The sequence below is a fragment of the Rhipicephalus sanguineus genome, chromosome 6 (assembly GCF_013339695.2).
Source record: "Rhipicephalus sanguineus isolate Rsan-2018 chromosome 6, BIME_Rsan_1.4, whole genome shotgun sequence".
Taxonomy (NCBI): Eukaryota; Metazoa; Arthropoda; class Arachnida; order Ixodida; family Ixodidae; genus Rhipicephalus; species Rhipicephalus sanguineus.
In genome coordinates this window covers 54398794-54420465 of record NC_051181.1, presented here as the reverse complement: position 1 = coordinate 54420465, position 21672 = coordinate 54398794, and the positions used below count along the sequence as shown (strand labels likewise).

Below are 21672 nucleotides of genomic sequence, written 5' to 3'. Positions count from 1 at the left end.
TCCGCCGCCTTGTCATCTCCGTTCATGTTATTAGTATTTGAAGCGCACTGCCGGTGTGGAGCGAGCGCCGCATGCTACAGTTGGCTGTGCTATACATGGTTTTGCCTGCGTTAGTATCATCAAAAGGCGCTCGAAGAACAATATGAAGAAGACTTCTCTTTCGTGCGAGCTGCGCGTGTAGCGGTAGCCGGTTGAACTAAAACGCTTACGGCGCGGGACTTTGCCCCAGCTTAAGAACTTGGCGAGCCAGCTCCTAAAACAAGGAGACTTCACTTTATTAGCTAAATACGGGCCTATGTCGATTGCGCCTTGTTTTAGCAACGTAGTGGAAGACTATTTGAACAGCGTCCCTCTAATTACTTGTATAAGTTCCATTTATTAACAGCAAGACAGTGTGCTTTTCGTCCCGGATATTCCACTAACCTTGCCCTAATCACGTCTACAGACGAGGTCATAGCAGAAATTGATGAACGAATATCGGTTTTTTCGATTACTGTAGAGCATTTCTTTGCCTTGATCCCAACACTGTCTTTACTAAACTCAGCGCATATTGCATAACAGGTCCATTTTTAGATATCATGTGCAGGTAATTACACTATCATCATCATCAGGAGCCGCGGTAGCAGCATGACCAGTCACCACGCACGGCAGAGGCCTTAATGTGGCCTGTGCTTGCTGCAGCCTCGTTGTCCGCCCAAAATTCTTAGTCTGATTCGGCACTCCTAACTTCCTGCTTCTTTCTGGTGCGCCTGTCTTCACTTGGAATCCAGTCTGTTTCTCTTAATGACCAGCTATTATATTTCCTTCTCGCTACCCTTCTTTCTCCTGTTTTCGCCAAAGATGTCCTTAACAAGCGTTTGTTCCCTGACGCACTTTTCTCTTACTTGTCTGTTAAGGTTACACCTATCTTAGCAAATCAGAAAGTTGAGCTAGTTGTTACGGATTCATGATAAATGAAGTCGGTGCGCAGACACAGACACAAGAGAGTAGATCGGGACAACACAAAAACAGACTAGAAACTGAAAAAGCGTACCGCGCCGCCAAGGAAGTAGACGCGAACACTTATCTGCGCATGCGCAGGCATGTAGCGCTTCCTATCAATTCGACACACGTGAGAGTCTACGCGAGATATAAAACTATTGATGCATTTCATTTCTTACCCGCCACGGGGGTCTAGTGGTTATGGCGCTCGACTGCTGACCCGAACGTCGCGGGATCGAATCCCGGCCGCGGCGGCTGCATTTTCGATGGAGGCGAAAATGTCTGAGGCCCGTGTACTTAGATTTAGGCGCACGTTAAGAACCCCAGGTGGTCGAAATTTCCGGAGCCCTCCACTACGGAGTCTCTCGTAATCAAATAGTGGTTTTGGGACGTTAAACCCCACATATTATTATTCATTTCTTTTTTATGAAAGTTCATCGCTGCCTCATACACGGATGGGCTACCACTATTACCGATATGTCAAGCTCGTACAGTGATCAACACTCACGCCTACAACGACGGGGCGTAGTGCTCGGAAATGCACGAGCGTCACCTGCAGTCGTAAATGAGCCAAATCTGAGCATGCGAAAATATTGCCAAAATATTCGCGATAGCCAGCTATCAGCTTCACTTAATTTATGAGCAAATTTTTTGCGAGTGAAATTATTTCCGCAGTGAAAATGGCGACATATGTCTATCAATAAATTCATATTCAAAAGCAACCATTTAGATCTTACAATTACCAAACTTAGTTCTGGATCATTCTTTTTATTTTGAAATCATAAAATGCAATATCAATTTCAAGCTGCGCAGTTCTATGCCATGTAACGGCTTCCTTTCCGCTACAGCTGAATAGTTTTACTTATGATCATGTGTCAGGAAAGCACTCAGGCGAAGACGTCAACTTTCATGCCCTTCAGCCTGCTCCTCCGACTCCTCTATGTACCACGCGCGCGGGGAACCAAGCTTATTCTGCAATGAGTTCGTGCTGTTGATATTACACTATCGATAGTAGCGCCGAATTTTTTACTATCGATAGCGCTATCGATCGTATTTTTTACCATCGATAGTTCGATAGTGACTCAGCTATCGATAGTTCTGCATCACTAATCGGAACACTTCCCCAGCTTTGCTGGTCTTCTCTCTTCACAAACAATTTGAAGGTCTAAATTGTTCATTTATGCCATGTTTGTCACGTTTTCGCAATTTTTTTTGACAGCATAAGGACAGCATGGAAGTAATTGGCAGTGATTAGTATTAAAACCGACAGAACAAAAGACTAAAGGAAGAGAGTGAGAGAGAAGCAAGGAGATATAGGGAGGTAAACCAGACGCACGTCAGGTTTGCTACCCGGCACTGGGGGAAGGGATAAGGGGGCGAAAAGAGCGACAGAGGAAGAGAAGAGGGATGGACACAATCACGAGCACACTTGGGAGAGCACATCAAGTCTACAGGCAGTCGCTCAGATTTGTTGCTTTCAGGTGCTTCAGTAGCGCTTTAGCTGCTTTCTGCGCTCTCGAAGCACATGTCCAAGGTCTTACATTCTTGTCTACAGAAAATGGTCTCGAGTCCAGTTGGTCCGAAAGCATCCGGAGCGGGCATCGCTGGGCGTCATAGCGAGCGGAGCTGCACAGGACGTGTTCAAGTATCTCTTCGGTTCCCCAGGAGTCGCATGTAGAGGAGTCCGCCATACCGGTGCGAAACGAGTACACTTTTGTGAATGCAACGCCCAACCAAAGGCGACATGACAGCGTCGCAATGGAGCGCTAAATTCGCGATGGTTTTGATAGAGTTGTCGGAACCACTCTGGTTCCTTCATGGGCTCAGCGGGCTGCATCGTCGGCTAATTGATTCCCTGTAATACCCGTATGTCCTGGTAGCCACTGATACATAATATGTCTTCTTGCTCGAGCTTGATGGTAACAGTTTCTTATTTCATGCGCCAATTGTTCACGAGTCATCTTACGCACGGCAAACTGCAGACTCTGAAGTGCTGCTTTGGAATCGCAGAATATCCTTTGCATGGACGCTCTTGAACTATATGTTGTAAAGCGGCTCTCATTAAAGGCAGCTTCGCACTGGTGGTACCACGCCTGAAAAAAATGCGGAGCAGGTCGGGCTGCGTCTTTCTCTTTATTTTCGCTGTCTTTATTTTTCTCCCTTCTATCTGTCTGTCCATATTTCTCTGCTTAGTTATATTTATCTCACTCTATCATTCTGTCTGTACTCGTTGTCTCGTCCATCAGCGTTATTGCATCCCGCGCCGGAGAAATCGGCGCACGTGTTTCGGGCGTGATAGCGGGACACGAAGACGATGACGGTGAAGAAGAGGACGAAGACAGCGCGTGCCTGTTCATGATAATGATCATTTCTGTTCACGTGTCATGGACCAACGACGAGCTTAAAAAGCTCCTTGTTGCCAAGCCGGGCGTATCTGGCATAGCGGTGCAAGGGCAAAACAACAGTGGAGCTGATCAGTTCCTAGCTGGGCTTGGCCATACGAAGTGATGCCAAGGTATGCTAAGTTATACGAGGTAATGCCAAGTGATACCAAGTTTCAGTCGAGTCCAGGACTGTAGCTTCTCGCTGTTGCGGCCGTACAACGTCGTGGACTACGTTAAACAAGTCGAGTCCAGCAGACTCGCTTGGCAGCACGCCGCGATTCCCGGTAAGCGGCTTCCTCATCGGCAGTGCCAATCTTTGGTTTCCCCATGTGCGCGCCTGGCGCCGCCGCCACGTGATGGTACTGAAGAGAACGAAAGAGTGAATGCGCATTTGGCCGTGACGTCACGTCTGGCGTGACCAAGCGGTTGCGCGCAGTGTCCCGGCCGGGGGGTTGGTGACGGAGCAGTGTATGCGGTAGCGAAGCAGGTGCACAGCTGCGCAACCGGTTTCTAGGCAAAGCGCGCTGATGTCACCGCTGGTCGAAGATTTAGGGGCGAAGCTCCTTACTGTCGAGGCTTGTCCGTTGTCCGTTGTAGCTACGCTAGTACCGGAAGCGCTCGCTCTCGCGCCAAAGAGAAGTTTTCTTCCTCTTGTTCTTCGAGAATCTTGATGATGATCATAGCTACATATAATACCACATATAAAAATTGAAAAAAAAAGAGGAAGCAAGCGAGAAACAGAGAGAAAGAAATAAAAAATAGGAACACAAATTGCAATAAACATTGTGGGAATTCAGGCGTCCGCACCAGTTGCTCGACGCCACTTTCACTTGGAGAATTCTCGCGTCCGTCTCCTTCCGGCCGGACGGTTGGCAGCTCGTCATAAATCGCCGTCACTTCGCTGCCACCCCGCCCCTAAAATGTTAAACACGGTGTACCATTGGCTTAATTCTGGCGGGATTCGGGCCTTGCTCGCGCTCGCCCGAGAAGCGGGGGCGCGAGACGAGGTTCTGGGAGATCAAGCACACGAGATTGAGAGCGATAAGGCTCGTACTCACCTCTCGTGGCTTCGCAGTCCGGCCCTGAGGCAGTAAGTCACCTCACAATAGACCGGGCGTTGCGCAGGGGGTGATGGCGGCTGGGTGGCTCCCGACTCGATCGAGCTGTGGCCGTCACCGCTCCCCGAGTCGAAAGACGAGGAGCTCCCCAATTAAGCGGCGCGCGTTCCCTGGAGTCTGGAGAGGAGTCTCTCCAGAAAAGGGCAAGGAGGGAAAACGGGGCATCTCGAATTCGGCCAGGGAGCAGGGTGCGAAGGGCTGCGGGAGCGGCACAGTGCCCTCTCTCACGCAACCCCTCTCGCCACTGCGCGTACAAACGTAGCGCGAAGCCGAGGTGCCGCCGCGTTGAAGACAATGGGTTGCGTGTGCAACCCCACAAGATAAATAAAGCGAAAAAAAAACGAAAAGGGGAAAAAGAGAGGAGGAAAGAAAGAGAAAAACGAAGAGAAACAAAGAAGGCTGCCCAGCTTCGCACTTCCTTCAGGCTCGACCAGAGGGACTTGCATTGACATCGTCTTCTTAAATTTCAGGTTGGATCCCATAAAAGAACCTTTCGCTTTACATTTCACCGATCATAAGGCGGTCATACGCCGCCCACATCTCAACACCATAGACGCAGTGTGAATAATAAACAACTTTGTATATACTGTACACACGTGTTGTCATGTCTTTGCTTGATCGAGTGGGCAATGTACGGGGGGATTCACGGTTAATGATCCCCGGAGCTTCACCCACTCGTCATCATTCACTTCGTGAATATGCCGTGGTTTCTTTTATTGCGATAGCAATTATATGGACAGTATCGGCTCGTTTTTGTCCGTCCCCGTCATTCACCATATATATAGGCGCGGAATCGAACCAGGGACCACTCGCTCCGCAGCGCGTGTCGCTAAGCACTACGCCACTAAACGCAAATCCTCTAAGTAGCTAACGGCGAGCGTTATATACACCCCCTTTACCGCTGGCCGGACTCAGAGATGGCAGGCGCTTATAAGCGTTTCTTCATTACCAGCGAGATGGCGCGAGAAGCGCGCGCTTATCTCAAGAAAAGAAGGGGGGCGAGCGGGGATTGTATGTCTTGTGCTTTCCCCTCAATGTCCGCGCTGAAGTCACACAGCGTTCGAAGGTCACTTCGCTCGCTGCAGCGGCCGCGTTTGCGAAAGGAGCGCGCTGTTCAAACAGAAATAAGTAACAACTGCGACATTTAGTTCGCGCTCGTCCTGTGTGTACCTGTTCGTTCGTTTCGTGCGTCCTGCTTTATGTTTCAGCAGTGCGCGTCAAGTATCGAGCTGTGACGCATGATAGTTCGCGCTCGTCCTGTGTGCGTTCTTTTCGTGCGTCCTTTGGGCTCGAGCGAGGCGCTGGCAATTTCGAGCTGCTTTCCGTTATTCGCGTTGCAACTTGTTGCTATCGCATTCATTGCTTCGCCGTTGCGGCGTAACTGTGACTTTTTTTTTTTTGCTCGCGTTGGACAGATTACGGCGGGCTTAAACAGCACCGTGTTTAAGCCCGCCGTAAAGAATTTCGACAGAGCATTTATAATTCGCATTAAACTCGGCCGTGCAATCGGAAAATATTGCGTTAGGCAATAACGCGACGCCCGCACCGCCACCTTCAAATATTCTTTTGTCACGCTGCGAGTTTCTTTTAGAAAATAAAATGTTCGGTTTAGGGCACTTTCAATATGCCCGCATTACATTTAGAAAACCTAGATAAAACAGAAATATAGAGCGGACAAGCACGTTCCATCTCTCTGGAATCCCCCTGCTGCTTTTATCAGGAATAGCAAGAAAGTTCTGCCAGACATCTAGCAGGCCCACGGCGTCATTTCCACTTTGTTTCCGGCAGCCGCCACCGCGAATGACAAGCTTCGAGTTTGAGGCTATTCGCCGCCCGCTAGCGTCTTCCCTCTCCCATTTCTCACGATAGCACGTGGCGCTCTATCTCTAAAGCCAAACCTTAATATTGTCCGTGCTCTTGGGATTCAAGGCGCAGAGAACAAGGTCGGGTGAAGTGCCGCTTTATACCATGACAGTATCAATTGGGGTGTGCCCGATACAACAATGCTCACAGCGCGATATTCGAAAAATTTTGCTTCTTTATAATCTCACCCGTTTAACGCTCGTGCCCTTTCGCGTCACCTCGCAGCTTTCCTACACGACACTGACTGGTGGAGCTTCGCATTGCAGCAACAGCTGCTTACTTTGTGCCGCTACAACACAATAGCTGCTTGCATTCGCCAAATATTGACTGTGCGGCTTTGTTTTTGCTTTTTGTCTTACCGTGAAAAATAAATAGTTGGGTTCACAAGGCGTCTACCATTTATTTCTGGATTTACACTTTGCGCAGGGAGCAGCTGCCATGGTGGCTTGTGAATGAGTCTTGCAACCTTCTGTATTTTTACGAGAAAAATCTCTCCCCTTAGTCGTTGAGGGAAAAAAAGAAAACCCCAGAAGCCGGCTGTAGCCTCCCCCCCCCCCCAAAAAAAAGAAAAAGAAAACGCAGCCAGGGTTCTGAAACCAAAAGTTACATACTTTCACAAGCAGTCACTTGGTATGCCCAGTGCATCTACTGGAAAAGAGAAGCAGATTGCCGAATCCCTTTCTCTCTCATTCGACTGCAATAGCTCTATGGTGGTGACCGTTCTTTACGTCTTCTCCTTTTTCTGTGTACAGGGCAAACTGTCATCTGGAGTTATGCCATTACGGCAGCGTGACGACAAGGGTCGTCGTCACAGTAACGGTAAGGATGGAAGTGCAAAGGATACCGAAAGTGAAATATTTAAATGCTTTCGCTACAACAAGAAAGAAAGAAAGAAACAAAGAAAGAAAGAAAGGAAGAAAGAAAGAAAGAAAGAAAGGAAGAAAGAAAGAAAGAAAGAAAGAAAGGAAGGAAGAAAGAAAGAAAGAAAGAAAGAAAGAAAGAAAGAAAGGAAGGAAGGAAGAGAGAAAGAAAGAATGAAAGGAAGAAAAAAGAAAGAAAGAAAGAGAGAGAGAGAAAGAAAGAAGGAAGGAAGGAAGGAAAGGAAGAAAGCAATTAGATTGACCTCCGTGATGGTACAGTATACTTGCAAGAGAATCATGGACCAATAAAATAGATATTTGGTACTTAAAATGTCTTGCTGTCGATTCCATATATAGGATGTCAATGGTACTGGCTTTAGTAACTCAAGCGGTGCTAGTCTTACACAGTTTCGAAGAGAAACAATTTATGTTAGATGAATTCATTGAATGCTCTACATAAATCTTTCTATGTACTGAACAACTCTTTCTTTTACAGAACTGCGGCATTGTAGATTTACAGTGCTGCTCTTCATGCCTTAGTACTCTCCATCTAAAGCACAGAAAGTAATGCATTGCCATCCTGTCAAAACAATCAAGTCGGAACGAAATAGATAGAGGAGTACCGCAAAGAAGCATATATTGAAAAGTAGCCGCCTTAGTATGCATCAATAAAATATTGAACCTCTGCAATGACGCCCACTTATTTGTTCAAGCAGACGACACAAACGTTTTCTTTGGATCACACGATAAGCAGACTCTCCGTAACCTCCGATACTACACTAAAAACACTTGACTTAATGGAACACTGTTAACTCGCTGAAAATAAATACTGCAAAAACTAAAGCAACTCCTTTCACTCCACCACAACGGTATGTCAGTGAATACTTTCGATGACAGTTTAGATCAGACAGTATAGAACTCACATGTAAAGTAAAAGCCTTGGGCGATCTATTGATTGATTGATTGATTGATTGATTGATTGATTGCAGTCATGGATATCCCTCAGCAAGAACTACATCCTTAGATATCCGCTTTTACCCATTCAGCCGGTAATTCCCGCCTTACCTGCAAAAAGTGTCGTCGTAGTCCATTGGCTGGGTTCGTACTTTCTCGAGTAGTTCATTGGCGATTGTATTCGGGCTGAGGATTTCGCGCAGACAGGCCGTCACGTGCGTCATTTTGGTCTCACAGTCACTGCTGCCCGAGGACACTGGCGCCTGTGGCGTCGGAGCCTGGTCACCTGGGCAATAACGTCCAATGGTTTTTACACCGGAGCTACGTGCACGCTTTGTAAGAGTGAATGTAAGCTGCGACAAGTATCCAATAAATAAATACGGTACATCAGCGGGGACTATGTACTATCGGCGCCAAATGAAACCCGAACAGCGGCAAGCCTTCGCACTGGTATAGTGTGCGCCGTCCAGTCATCACCATGGAGAGGTGCGCATATGCGCAGTGCTGGCGAATATAATGCGCGCGCCTGTCCATCGTGATAACTGGACTGCGCGCACTATACCAGTGCGAAGGCTTGCCGCTGTTCGGGTTTCATTTGACACCGATAGTACCCACAGCTGTGCCACTGTGCTGATATCCACAAGGCTTTTCCATAGTATGTGAGTGAGAGAAACAACTTTATTCGGTCCACAATAGACGCGAGTAAACTCAACGTCACCTGGCTAGGTGACAAAATTATTTGTCATCACCTACGGTTAAAGGTGCAGTGACACGATTTTGAAGGGACACTAAAGAGCAAAACGATTTTTCTCATACTAGTAAAGTACTCTTTCACGATACCAAAAACACCACGCTTGCTGCGAGAAGACGCTTAGTAAGCGAGGAAACGCGCAAAAACAAAATGTGGGTAGCGACGCCACCTTGAAGTTTCCGCACCATTCGCCGTGACGTCAGATGTTTTGACGGCGCCTACTAGGGACTACGTAGTTCCTAATCGGTAAAAATGAAGTACGCTGTCCTCTGAGGGGGCCATAGAGTTGACATACCAAGTTTGGGGGTAATTTTGTTGAGCCAATGGCGCCAAAATACGATAAATACACTTTGAAATCCGTGACTGCACGCGGGGAGATTTCGGCGCGAGATTTAAAAATTAAACTTTGGGCTTGATTTTCTCCTCTATCAATAAACCTACGATAGCGAAATTAACGACGTTAGAGTTCTCAGAGCATAATTTAACCGATTCATTGTTTCTCTTTAGTGTCCCTTTAAGGCATAGTAAAAAGGACATCTTTCTTTTCATCTGCATGCAGTTTGAACGCTCCCCCAAAACCAGAGCCAGGAAACACGTATGAAATATTGTAGTTTGATTTTAGCATGGAAGGGTTTTATGCCGGGGTCCAAGAAGACTTCAGTGACGTATTCCCGTCACGGAAATAACGTCGAAAAATGCACACGTACGATAAGATAGCAAAGAAAAATTTCAAGAAAAAAAATGTTCCGTCAGCGGGAGTCGAACCCACGACTTCTCGTTTCGCGACAAGGGATGCCGGGAACGCTATCCACTGCGCCACGATCACATACTCCGAAGGCTTTAGAAACGCGCCTTTTATGTCTCACTGATCATGGACGTTAGTCGTCGGTATGCAGATGTGACACCAAGCGTAAAAGTTTGTGCATCCACGTTAAACGGTGCTAGAGCTGCCAAACACGAATCTTAATTGTGCAAGCTCTCTTATATCAGTGTACAGTAAACATACAAGTACCTCTATGAAGACATGTTTTACTTTAGTGTTATACGGATTCCTATGACGGAGGGATCAACCATGTTTTAGGGGCGTAGCTCCTCTTAGTCTAACCTTGTCACGTCTCCGTTGTCCGGCGTATCTCCCGGCAGCCGGCAGTATCTGTCCGGTGGTGGTGGTGTGCGGCGTGACCACCCTTACTGCGCATGCGCATACCCTCTCCACACACCTCCTCTCCACTCCCCCTCACCATTCCCCATGTCCTCTACCCCTCTCCCCTTTCCATCTCCACTCACCCTCCCCCTTCCCTTCTCCCATACCCCTCTTCCCTCCCCCTTCCTCTCTCCCATACCTCTCTCCCCTCCCCCTTTCCACTCTTCCTCTGAAACGCGGGCTAGACATGCCGAAATTCTCTCCTGCGCAACGCCGCGATGAGCTCGAGCGCATGCGCGTCCCCTCCCCTTCTCTCTCCTACGCTGCCCCCCTCTCGCCCGCCTGTCGACCGCGTTCCCCGCTCGCCCTGTGAGAATTAACGGCCAGGCTAGATGGAAGATACGACGCGCGTAGCGTCCCTCTTCGCGTTCCACGACGCGAGGTCGGTAGCATGCCCAACGAACGCCAACGGAACGCGATCGTGCAAGTGCTCCGGCTTCGCATCGCCTCATGGTCCTCCTACGGTCCCCCCCCCCCCCCTATCTTGCCTCGCGGCGCAGCGGCGCCGACGCAGGCAGCGTCTTGATTGAAAAAAACCGACCGATCGCGCTGCGCAACCGTTCACTGACCACCCCGTATATATAGGCACTGGATTTTGACCTCCAAGGTAGTGCGTGTGTGCGATTTCTCCTGTGCGTGATTAAACAATGAAAATTCACAGCGTACATGTAAAATTAAAGTGAGCTGCAAGTCGTCATAACTCTCATCGAACCTTTAGTATAAACGCGCCCGATCTCACGTCGGTGACGATGTACTGGGCAGAATTCACGGAAGATTCACGGTTTACCGATGAACCTCCGCAGCTTCGCCCACTCATCATAATTCACTCCGTGGATATGCTGTGATGTTTTTTTGCAGTTTTCGTCGCGTAGCATCTGCAAGCCAGCCCCACTTCAACGGACAGTATTATGACGAATCAACACAGTTCCATTGGTTTGCGCACTCTGTGCCCTGCATGTGGCCGAAATAGCGGTCGGAGTCGATGAATGACAATTCAGTTATTGTTGTTTACATGTACGTCCTTGCAAATTATCAATAATATCATGGGAGCGCTGAGCGCGGGCTACGGTATATAGCGCCTAATATTCTCGAAAGGATACGATATCTGCCGGCGATGCGCAAGCGCGCAAGGCACACTGACCTGCGAGCGCCGTCTGCTACGCTGTTTACTTCAACATATATTAAGTAACTTTCATCCTATATGAATGCGCGTTTTCTTCTAATAAAGAATCAATTGTCAGTAAGCGCCTGACCGTGTCACTTCTTCGCATTTATCTCGTTGGCGCCGTATTAATTTCGTCAGACTGATTTGGCGCGTTACTGTACAACCGTGCGCTCGATACTCCAACCGAAAGTGTTCCTACAGCAAAGCTGCTATTGGCCGCGAGATCGAGCAAAGTCGGCACCTAGCGGTGAGCGGACGAAACCCCGTGGTGTGGATCGCTCCTTGCGTCGTCTGCTAGCCACACCGTGTTCGCATGTGTGCGTACGTCATGTACGTCCTCAGATTACAGATTATTCCGTTGTGCTAGCACAGTATCAAATGCTTGTACGTATGCCTACAAGATATACATAAGCATTTCGCCTTACGATACCGACCAGACAGCATCACCGACTGCTACAAGAGCGTTCATAGATTTTATCAAGAGTACAGGACTTGACGATAGACTTTAAGAAGACCACTGTGTTTCGTGGTTATTGTACATACGCATTACCTCTTCCTGTCCCCATCATCATATTCATTACTCTTTTTTCCCCTTCCCCTTTTCCCCTGTGCAGAGTAGCAGGCTAGAGCGCTCAAGCTCAGGCCGACCTCTCTGCCTTCTAATAAATTTGCTCTATCTATCTATCTCTTAATAAGTGAGTGCATGCATGTGTCGGTATGGCGCTAGGTCTAACCATCGTACCGTCCATTCGCCAAAATCATTCTAATGTTGGTACCACTTTGTCGTTCAAGCGCATCGCATAGTGCATTTGGCGTCGCCGTAAACGAAAAAAAAACAGTACTAAATGTCGAGGTGTGAATGCAGAATTTTAGCGACACTATCTCGTGAATTGTTGGTGATTTGGAAATCCTTCTGATACCGCCAAGCATGAACTAGCGTCTGCAGAGGCCGCTTAGCGGTAAAAAAGACCTGAAGCGACGCATTTCTATAGCAGTACGCGTATTCATGAAAACAGAAAAGCAGCTTGTCATTTTGAAGAAATTCGGCGCAACATGACACTCACTCGAAACACACTCACATTCACACACGCATCCACTCAGGAACACACCTCCGATAGCATGATTAGGTAAGCGAGCATGTTGCGCATGTGTTGATGAGAAGTGGGTGTATATTAGCCTGTTTCCACAAGGAATAAACAGTTGTAAGTCAGTGCCCGTCCTGTCTTGTGTTTTTTCTTCTGTGTGAATGTGAATTTGGCGCGAAGTTGACTATTTATTTCAGACATGTACCAACTAGCCCGACAGCGAGTTCTACCAAACATTACGCATATCTGAGGCACAACATCACTAGGTAAGTATTAGGTGATGTGTTCCTTTAATAGAAAATACATAGATACGTAATTCTAGAGACCCTAGTTTCTTAAGCTGCGCTGAAAATGCGACTGCGCTGAAACTTGCCTTCCTCCGTGCCCTCTGCACGAGCTCATTGTTGTGTTTGGGTTTCGGTTCAGTATTGCACTGTACGAATGCCATGGGGCGCCGCTCTGGCATTCCTGTTCTACTCAGGCGACGTGTAAATAAAAGAGTGTGTGGAGAGTACTCGTTGAGTGCGGACGTTTCTTCTGCTTCGGCGCTTCGCGCCAAACAGCGTGTTCGGGCTGGCTGGCGTCTCTGCCGGTCGCGTTGGTCACCGCCGGTCTTCGCCTACTGCTGCGCCGGGACCCGGGACTACCAGCCCGCAACACAGCACTCATGTCTCCCCACGTATTGCCAGATGGCGTCCATATCTCACGCAGCGCCTCTTGTTTCGTCTTTAGACGACATTTGCAGCGAAGCACGCAGGTACGCGGCCAATTTTTTCAATCAAGAAACTCGCTAGCAGATGCTGCCTGCATGGGCGTTGTCTCTCGCGGGCGAGAGCGCGTTCTCGTTCCTTGCGAACTGGTAGTTCAGCATTCATCGCATAAAGAGCGTTTCCATAGCCAACGCTCGCTGTTCGCTCTCTCACGCCACACGGCGAGCGCTGAGGAAGTGGCGCGCTCTCTTGCGCTCAAGCAAATGGACCGTCCCCACAGGAGACCACGATGCACGCCGACACGCCGACACCCTAAGGTGCTTCGTCCCTAAAACAAGAACAGGTAATAATTCACTTTTAGGGGCGAAGCACCCTAGGGTCCCGGCGTGTCGGCGTGCATCGGCGTCTGCTGTCGTGACGGTAATACAAGCATGGAATCTCAGATAAGACTTAGTATATGAAATAAAACTGCACTTTAGCGCCCTAGTTACGAATGTATGAAACTGCAAGAGAGAGGTTTTTAGGAAGCGTACCTTGAATGCTAATCCGAAATGGTCTTCAAGGTTCTGCTAAGCTGACATTAGATCAGGACATCTTTGACTCTACTGAACAATTTCTATAATACTTGAATGCAAATAATTTAGGAAATAATTTTTAACTACAGTTACCAGCTGAAACATGGCTTTTAGTCATGAGAATTAAGCTGTATGATCTGCAATTCAATGTCGACGAAATATTAAAGCACCCAGTATGCACAACACGCAGCACTAAATATTGCAGCATGAAGCCTAGCAGCACAAACTCACTGCACCTTGTAGTGGTGAGTTCGCGTACCAGTATCCGCTCATACTCAACACTGACCATTGTGAGGGCCATCGGCAGGTTTCGTGTCCTGGCAGCCAATAGACTTTATGAGGGCACCCATCACACCATTGAGGGCTGTCCGTATGGGCTCCTTCTGGTTACAGCCTTCGTAGACGCCAGCAGCGCAGCGGCGTAGCTCCGTCGAAACGTCACTGCAAACACGTACGTAAAGAATTATTAGCTGCAGCTTTACCGTTACCTTAGTGTATCAGTGTTGCACGTTGGCTTGTTAGTATAGCATATTCAGGGGATAAAAGTGAAGCGCACCCAAGAGAAGAGAACACGAAACAGATGCACATTTTTATTTCACCTTACATATTGCCACATGCCATCATGTATGAGCCATCCGCTGTGGCACGTACACGCGAGTGGAAGAAGAAGAGAACGTTGTTGTTGCTGGTCTGGTTCTGGGGAAGACGTCAACACCTGGCTGTCTGTCTTATTTTGCCCGTGACACTGGTGGAGGTGCTGGGTACATGCACCTTGGCTCCCAATTTCCAGCCGTGACTCCTAGCAACTTGGAGACAGCCACAGCTTCCACAGCAAGAAGCAGCCGCAGCCTGCTAGGACTACCCCCCGAATTCGGTCCCTTGTCAAGACTTGACAAGATGACAACCTCGACTATAAGCCAGGCGAGTGAAACCAACGACGCCTATTCTTCTCCGCTACCGCATGTTTTTCATGCACCGCAGACACCACGGTCTTTCCACGGAGACATTTTTGAGGATGTTGATGACTGGCTCGACCACTTTGATCGAGTTGCCAGCATCAATGAATGGGATGAAGGTCGCAAGCTGCGGAGGGTTTACTTCGCATTAGAAGACTCTGCCAAAACATGGTACGAGAACCACGAGGGTTCCTTTGCGACGTGGCAAGAGTTTAGCCGCCAGCTCCGCGAAGCGTACCGCAACGCCGAAAGGAAGGAGAGAGCGGAACAAGCCATCTCGTCTAGGAACCAGCGACCAAACGAGAGAGTTTCGATGTTTGTCGAGGACATGCTTCGACTCTTCAGGCGGGCCGACCCTGCGATGTCCGAGGAAAAGAAGGTGCGGCATTTGATGCGTGGGGTTAAAGAACAGCTCTTCGCCGGGCTAGTACGCAATCCACCAAGGACCGTGGCTGAGTTCATCAGTGAGGCGACCACGATGGAACGTACTCTCCAGCAGCTGTCGTCACAGTACGAACGCCACGACATAACGGCCACGGCATGCTCTATCGGGTCTGACAGCGAGAGGCAGGCCCTCGCAGACTTCATAAGAAGTGTCGTGCGGGACGAGCTCCGCCAACTCCAAGCAGTGGGACCTCAACCAACCGCGCCAGCATTCATGGACGTCATCAGAAATGAAATCAGACAGGCGGTCGCACCACTCGCACCACCAAGACCTGAGGTCCCTGTCCTGACTTATGCGGCGGCCCTACGATCTCCTGCACCACACGCTACTGGTCCTACTTTGCGGACAATGGACCCGCCTAGTCATCTATTCCAGGACGCCTCTTCGACTTCGCCCCCTGCGTCAAGGTTCCCGAGCGCACCCACGTATCAGCCGTCCGGCTCAAGACAGAACGCTACCAAGGCAAGCGTGTGGCGCACGTCGGATAACCGTCCGCTATGTTACCACTGTGGCGAGGCGGGCCACCTGTATCGTACTTGTCAGTACCGCCAACTCGGTCTACGCGGCTTCCACCCTGATGCTCGGTGCCCACGCTACGGTGAGCGGCCCCGTGAAATCGAAGCGTACCTTACGGGCCAGCAAATTCCTCCCCCTGTTCAACGCCGCCAATCACGATCACCGTCGCCTCGCCGCTCCATGTCACCTAGTTTGCCCTCGTCGTCCTACGCTCCTTTCAGAAGCCGGTCACCAAGTCCCCACAGGGGAAACTAGGAACCGCGGCTTCTGGGGGTGAAGTCGCTTCCCAACGAACTGCCAAAGAGCCTCCCTCGACGCAACGACCCGATGATGACCGTTCAGATTTTTCGTTATTTTCCGAGAGTAGCAAGACTGTATCTGCCGACATCACCGTATTCGTCGATAATCATGCTGTCACTGCCCTCGCCGATTATTCAGTTATGAGCGGCGCCCTGGCATCTAAACTGAGGAAAGTTACGACCGCATGGCAAGAACCCCCGTTGCGCACGGCAGGTGGCCATCTGGTGAAGCCGACTGGAATGTGCACAGCACGTATTCGGATACGTGCATCGACGTTCACGGGCTCCTTCCTCGTATTACCTGTGTGCTCCCGTCCGCTCATTCTGGGACTGGACTTTCTTCGTGAATACGGCGCAATCATTAATCTACGTGAGTTGCTAGTGTCGTTCGAGGACCCCTTTCATCCTGAAGCTGAGGCTGACAACACCCCCTTCTCGAAGACAGCCCTACGCGTGTCCGCCGAATCTGTGACTCTGCCTCCTCGTAGCAGCCTCTTTGTCAGCGTTGAATGTGAGCAGGACGTCCCCGACACTGTAATCGCGGAGGGAAATTTGTCTCTCCTTCTTACACAACAAATTTGCGTCGCCCGAGGTCTTGTTCAACCCAGAAATAGACAGGCTCGCCTACTAGTCACGAACTTCAGCGAGGAGTATCGTCATCTTACAAGGCGCACCGCGATCGCATACCTTGAAGACATTGCCGAAGTCTCGGGTCCCTCAACATTAGCTGCCCTTTCGTCGTGCGGCCATTCCGGCATGCCATTCGCAAGCACTCTCGACGTAAACCAGGATCTACCTTCCGCACAACGGGCGCGTCTTTTGGATATACTCGATTCATTTCGAGATTGCTTCGCTACAACATCGAAGGCCAAACAGACGCCGCTTGCCAAGCATCGTATCATCACCGAGCCTACCGAGGGACCTGTTCGACAACATGCCTACAGGGTGTCGCAAAAAGAACAAGACGCCATACGTCAGCAAGTCCAGCAGATGCTCAAGAACGACGTCATCCAGCCATCGACTAGTCCCTGGGCTTCCCCTGTTGTGTTGGTGAAGAAAAAAGATGGTACCCTGCGCTTTTGCGTTGATTATCGAAAGTTGAACAAGATCACGAAGAAGGACGTTTATCCTTTACCCCGAATAGATGACTCCTTGGACCGCATACGGAACGCTCGATACTTTTCTTCCATGGATCTACGCAGCGGCTACTGGCAAATTGCAGTTGACGAGCGTGACCGCGAAAAGACCGCTTTTATTACTCCTGACGGCCTCTACGAATTCAAAGTCCTTCCTTTCGGCTTATGCTCAGCGCCAGCTACTTTTCAAAGAATGATGGACACGGTTCTTTCGGGGCTCAAATGGCAATCATGCCTTGTCTACTTAGACGACGTGGTGGTCTTCTCTGACACCTTTGAACAGCACATCCAGCGCCTCCAGACAGTTCTTGAGGCGATTCGAACAGCCGGACTTTCTCTCAAACCTGAGAAATGTCATTTTGCCTACGAGGAACTCAAGTTTCTTGGTCACGTCGTGAGTCACGCTGGTATCCGCCCAGACCCCGAGAAAACAAGCGCCGTCGCCGCATTTCCCGTGCCAACAAACAAGCGCGATCTACGCCGATTCCTGGGGCTGTGCGCTTACTACCGACGCTTTGTCAAAGGTTTTTCCAAAATCGCTGAACCCCTCAACCACCTTACGAAAGAAGGCGTACCGTTTGTTTGGGGTCAGGAACAGCGACATGCCTTCGATACCCTGCGAAGCCATCTCCAGGCTCCCCCTGTACTCGGTCACTTTGACGAGACCGCTGTCACAGAGCTACACACCGATGCCAGCAACGTCGGACTTGGAGCTGTATTAGTTCAATGGCAAAATGGCCTAGAGCGTGTGATTGCCTATGCCAGCCGAACATTATCATCAGCAGAGAAAAACTACTCTGCAACAGAAAAAGAATGCTTAGCTGTTGTTTGGGCTATAACAAAGTTTCGACCATACTTGTACGGACGCCCATTCAGAGTAGTTAGCGACCACCATTCTCTATGCTGGCTCGCCAATCTCAAAGACCCTTCAGGTCGTCTGGCACGGTGGAGCCTTCGGCTGCAAGAATTTGACGTTACCATCATTCACAAGTCAGGACGCAAACACACCGACGCTGACTGTCTCTCACGTGCACCAGTCGGAAGTGCCAACGCAGACCTTGATGAGGACGACACTTTCCTTTCCTCTGTATCAGCAACCGACTTGGCTCAACAACAGCGCGACGACTTGGAGCTCAGCCCACTAATTGACTATCTGGAAGGGCGCACATCTAGTGTTCCTCGAAATTTCGCACGCTCGCTAGCCTCCTTTTGTTTCCGGGATGGAGTCCTTTATAAGAAGAACTTCGACCATACGCAAGCTACTTACCTGCTAGTTACGCCGACCTCGCTTCGTGACGATATTTTACATGCTTGCCACGACGAACCATCGGCCGGACACCTTGGCTACACGCGCACATTGCAACGAATTCGTCGCTCCTATTACTGGCCACGTCTCACGAAGACTGTCAAGCATTGCGTTCGCACATGTCGCGACTGCCAACGTCGTAAGACTCCACCTGTCCAACCAGCGGGACTGTTACAACCAATCGCCACACCGAAAGCACCATTTCATCAGGTTGGCATGGACTTGCTCGGATCATTCCCCACGTCTGCGTCTTGAAACCGGTGGATTGTGGTCGCCACCGATTATTTAACACGATATTGCGAAACAAAGGCCCTGCCCAAAGCTACCGCAGCTGACATCGCCCACTTTTTCGTCAACAATATCGTCCTCCGTCACGGAGCGCCAGCTGTCATAATTACTGATCGTGGAACAGCTTTCACCGCAGAGATGCTACAGGAAGTCTTTAGGCTCAGTGGCACAGAACATCGCAAAACCACGGCTTATCACCCCCAAACAAACGGACTCACTGAACGGCTGAACAAGACCATTGCAGACATGCTGTCAATGTATGTGGCCATTGACCACAAGAACTGGGATGATATCCTCCCTTACGTAACTTTTGCTTACAACACTGCGGTGCAAGAAAGTACAGGTTTAACCCCATTCCGCTTAGTGCATGGTCGAGAGGTCACTACAATGCTCGACGCAATGCTCCTCCCCGACAACCAGGGACTGTTTAACACGGATGCTGCCACGTTCGCTCAACGCGCCGAGGAGGCCCGTCAACTCGCCCGATGCCGTATTGAGAGTCGCCAAACTGCAGACGCACGCCGCTACAATCTTCGGCACCGAGATGTTACCTTCAAACCAGGCGATGAAGTCTGGGTGTGGACCCCCATCCGACAGCGCGGCCGGTCAGAGAAGTTACTGCGGCGCTACTTCGGCCCCTACAAGGTTCTACGTCGACTCAGCGACGTAACCTACGAGGTTCTCCCAGAAGGTACCCCAAGACGTTCCCGTCGGCTTCCACAAACTGATGTGGTTCATGTTTCAAGGCTCAAGCCATATTTCTCGCGTCGTCAATCGAACGTAGAGTGACTTTGACTACAATGATGATGATGATGATGATGATCCTCTACTCATGGCTCATACCCACTCTGGGGGATTGGCCAAGAATTGTAGATATGAAGATTTAAAACTACTATGGCCACTTAGCTTCTTTCTTTTTGTTGCTTTTCTGCTTGTTATTGTTGTGTCCCACTTTCTCTATTTACTTCTTCAGTGACTGCAGCATGTTCATTTTGCCTTACGGGCACAGTTGTTTCGTTTGTATAGTGACGTTTTGTTTTTCTTTCCTCCTTTTTTTAGTGCGCATAACCAGCATCGAGACGATGCTTTTCTGAGAGAGGGAGTAATGCCACATGCCATCATGTATGAGCCATCCGCTGTGGCACGTACACGCGAGTGGAAGAAGAAGAGAACGTTGTTGTTGCTGGTCTGGTTCTGGGGAAGACGGCAACACCTGGCTGTCTGTCTTATTTCGCCCGTGACAATATTTCGTCAACTACAATTCTGCTAGCAACCCTTATTATTCAACGTTAGTGGCAGTTAAATCATCTCGTCTAGTAATCAAGGAGAATATAACCACGAGTTCTGCCTTTAACTCGTATGAAACGTGCAAGAAAGTGTACACATTGCGCCACAATATTCATATTTCAAAGCTAAGAGATTGCCACATCTCTCTTGATGTACGGCAGTAACATCTGTTGCATTTAGCTATTTCTTTATTGTTTACTTGATTTTATACAGCAGAAAGGAGTGCGCATAGGCTCATGCATTGCCCCGGTTCTCAGTGACATTTTACTAGCCAGCTATGACCGTAAACGGGCTTTAACCGTAAAAGCAGCTCAGTCAGACTAGCACGGTAAGGTGATGCGATACATGGACGACTTTTATTTTTGTTTTTATAGTACTAACCCTCTTGACGCGCAGCCTGCTGCTGCTACAATTTTTAAGGTGTTCCTTACAGAAATACGTCCTTTTCAATTGACCACTGAGCATCCTTCAGACAACAGGCCGCGCTTCTTAGACTAGGAACTCTCGTTCTCAAATAGCCATGTATGTTGGGCAAGAGCTTGCATGAAGGCAGCGCTGGAAAGATCCTGTGGCGACCAAGTGGAAGCGAGTCTTCGTTTGCAAGTAGCGTGTCTCAAGCCTGCAGGTCTCAGTCACGCTTTTCACCAGCATCGCCGCGAAACCGTCGTAGCAGGCTGTAAGGGCATGCGCTCAACAGGTGTTCAATCGGACACACTCGCAGCAAACCGCAGCGGTTATCCCTTATGTGCACGAGCTTGCGCATCATCTCAAGAAAGTGCTCAGAAAGGTAGGCGTTAGGTTGTTGCCTACTGCCCGAAATAAGCTTGGTAACCTGTTCCAGCAAGTCAATCGAGAGATCGAGAACAAAAGAAGATAGCCAATTGTCTCTTCGTTGTAAGGATTTAGATTGCCAGTCACCTTTTAAAGATTCGACTTCCGCGCCAAAACACTATTGCGAACGCGCGAGTCTCATTTCAGAAGTTTATCGTAGCCACAATAGCGGCGAGACATGTGTAAGCTTGACCTCGATCTCCCGCCTTGCGAAGATGGCACTCATGTCCCGTTGATCACTTTGTGGCCTCTGCGCGAGCTGAGCCTTTATTTTTTCAGCTTTTTTGTTGTTTCATGTGATAGTGGTAGAATATATATATATATATATATATATATACATATGTGTGTGTAACGTATGAACAAGGCGATGGTAGGAGAAGGCGACGAAGAAGAAGTGCGCGTGCATTAGAATAAATGCATGGCAACTGAACCACGACGCATCTCTGTTTTGTAACGTTACACAAGTCGACAGGATCGACCTCATCAATCTGCCATGGCTAAGCCGAAGACTCCGCTCAACATACCGAAGTACAAGGGAACACCAGAAGACGTCCCCGTCGACAAGTGGCTTCTTCTTTTCGATACGAAGGCGGTCGAGGCATCGTGGACACACAGCGATCGGGTCAGTCACTTCAGCGAATACATCGAAGGGGAAGCGTTCAAGTGGTACCTAACAGAGATTTTCGGCAAAGGCGAGACATGGGACGATATCAAGAGCGGCATGCAAAACCGCTTTGCTACGACCGACGGAGATGCCTTCCGTCTCTTCATTCACTACCGGCTGAAAGGAGGGCAGACCATCAAGGACTACTACGACGAGAAAAAACGACTGGGCTCCTTGGCCGACCTTAAAGAGTACCACATCATTTCTGGACTGACTGACGGTGTTCCTCCTGATGTGGAACTAGCGCTCGCCGGACTGTCTTTCACCTCGTCATCAGAGTGGCTCGCCGCTGCT

General features: G+C 49.3%; 1 protein-coding gene across 1 annotated transcript in view; it reads right to left on the bottom strand.

Annotated features, from left to right (window-relative positions):
• The window catches only part of LOC119395793 (uncharacterized), a 75143-nt gene that overhangs the window by 10190 nt on the left and 43281 nt on the right, over positions 1–21672 (bottom strand). Inside the window, exons 5-6 of the mRNA XM_037662801.2 lie at positions 13937–14091; positions 8272–8446 (exon numbers count right to left, since the gene is read on the bottom strand). Coding sequence (XP_037518729.1) covers positions 8272–8446; positions 13937–14091 — 330 coding nt within the window. The remainder of the gene's footprint in view (positions 1–8271; positions 8447–13936; positions 14092–21672) is intronic.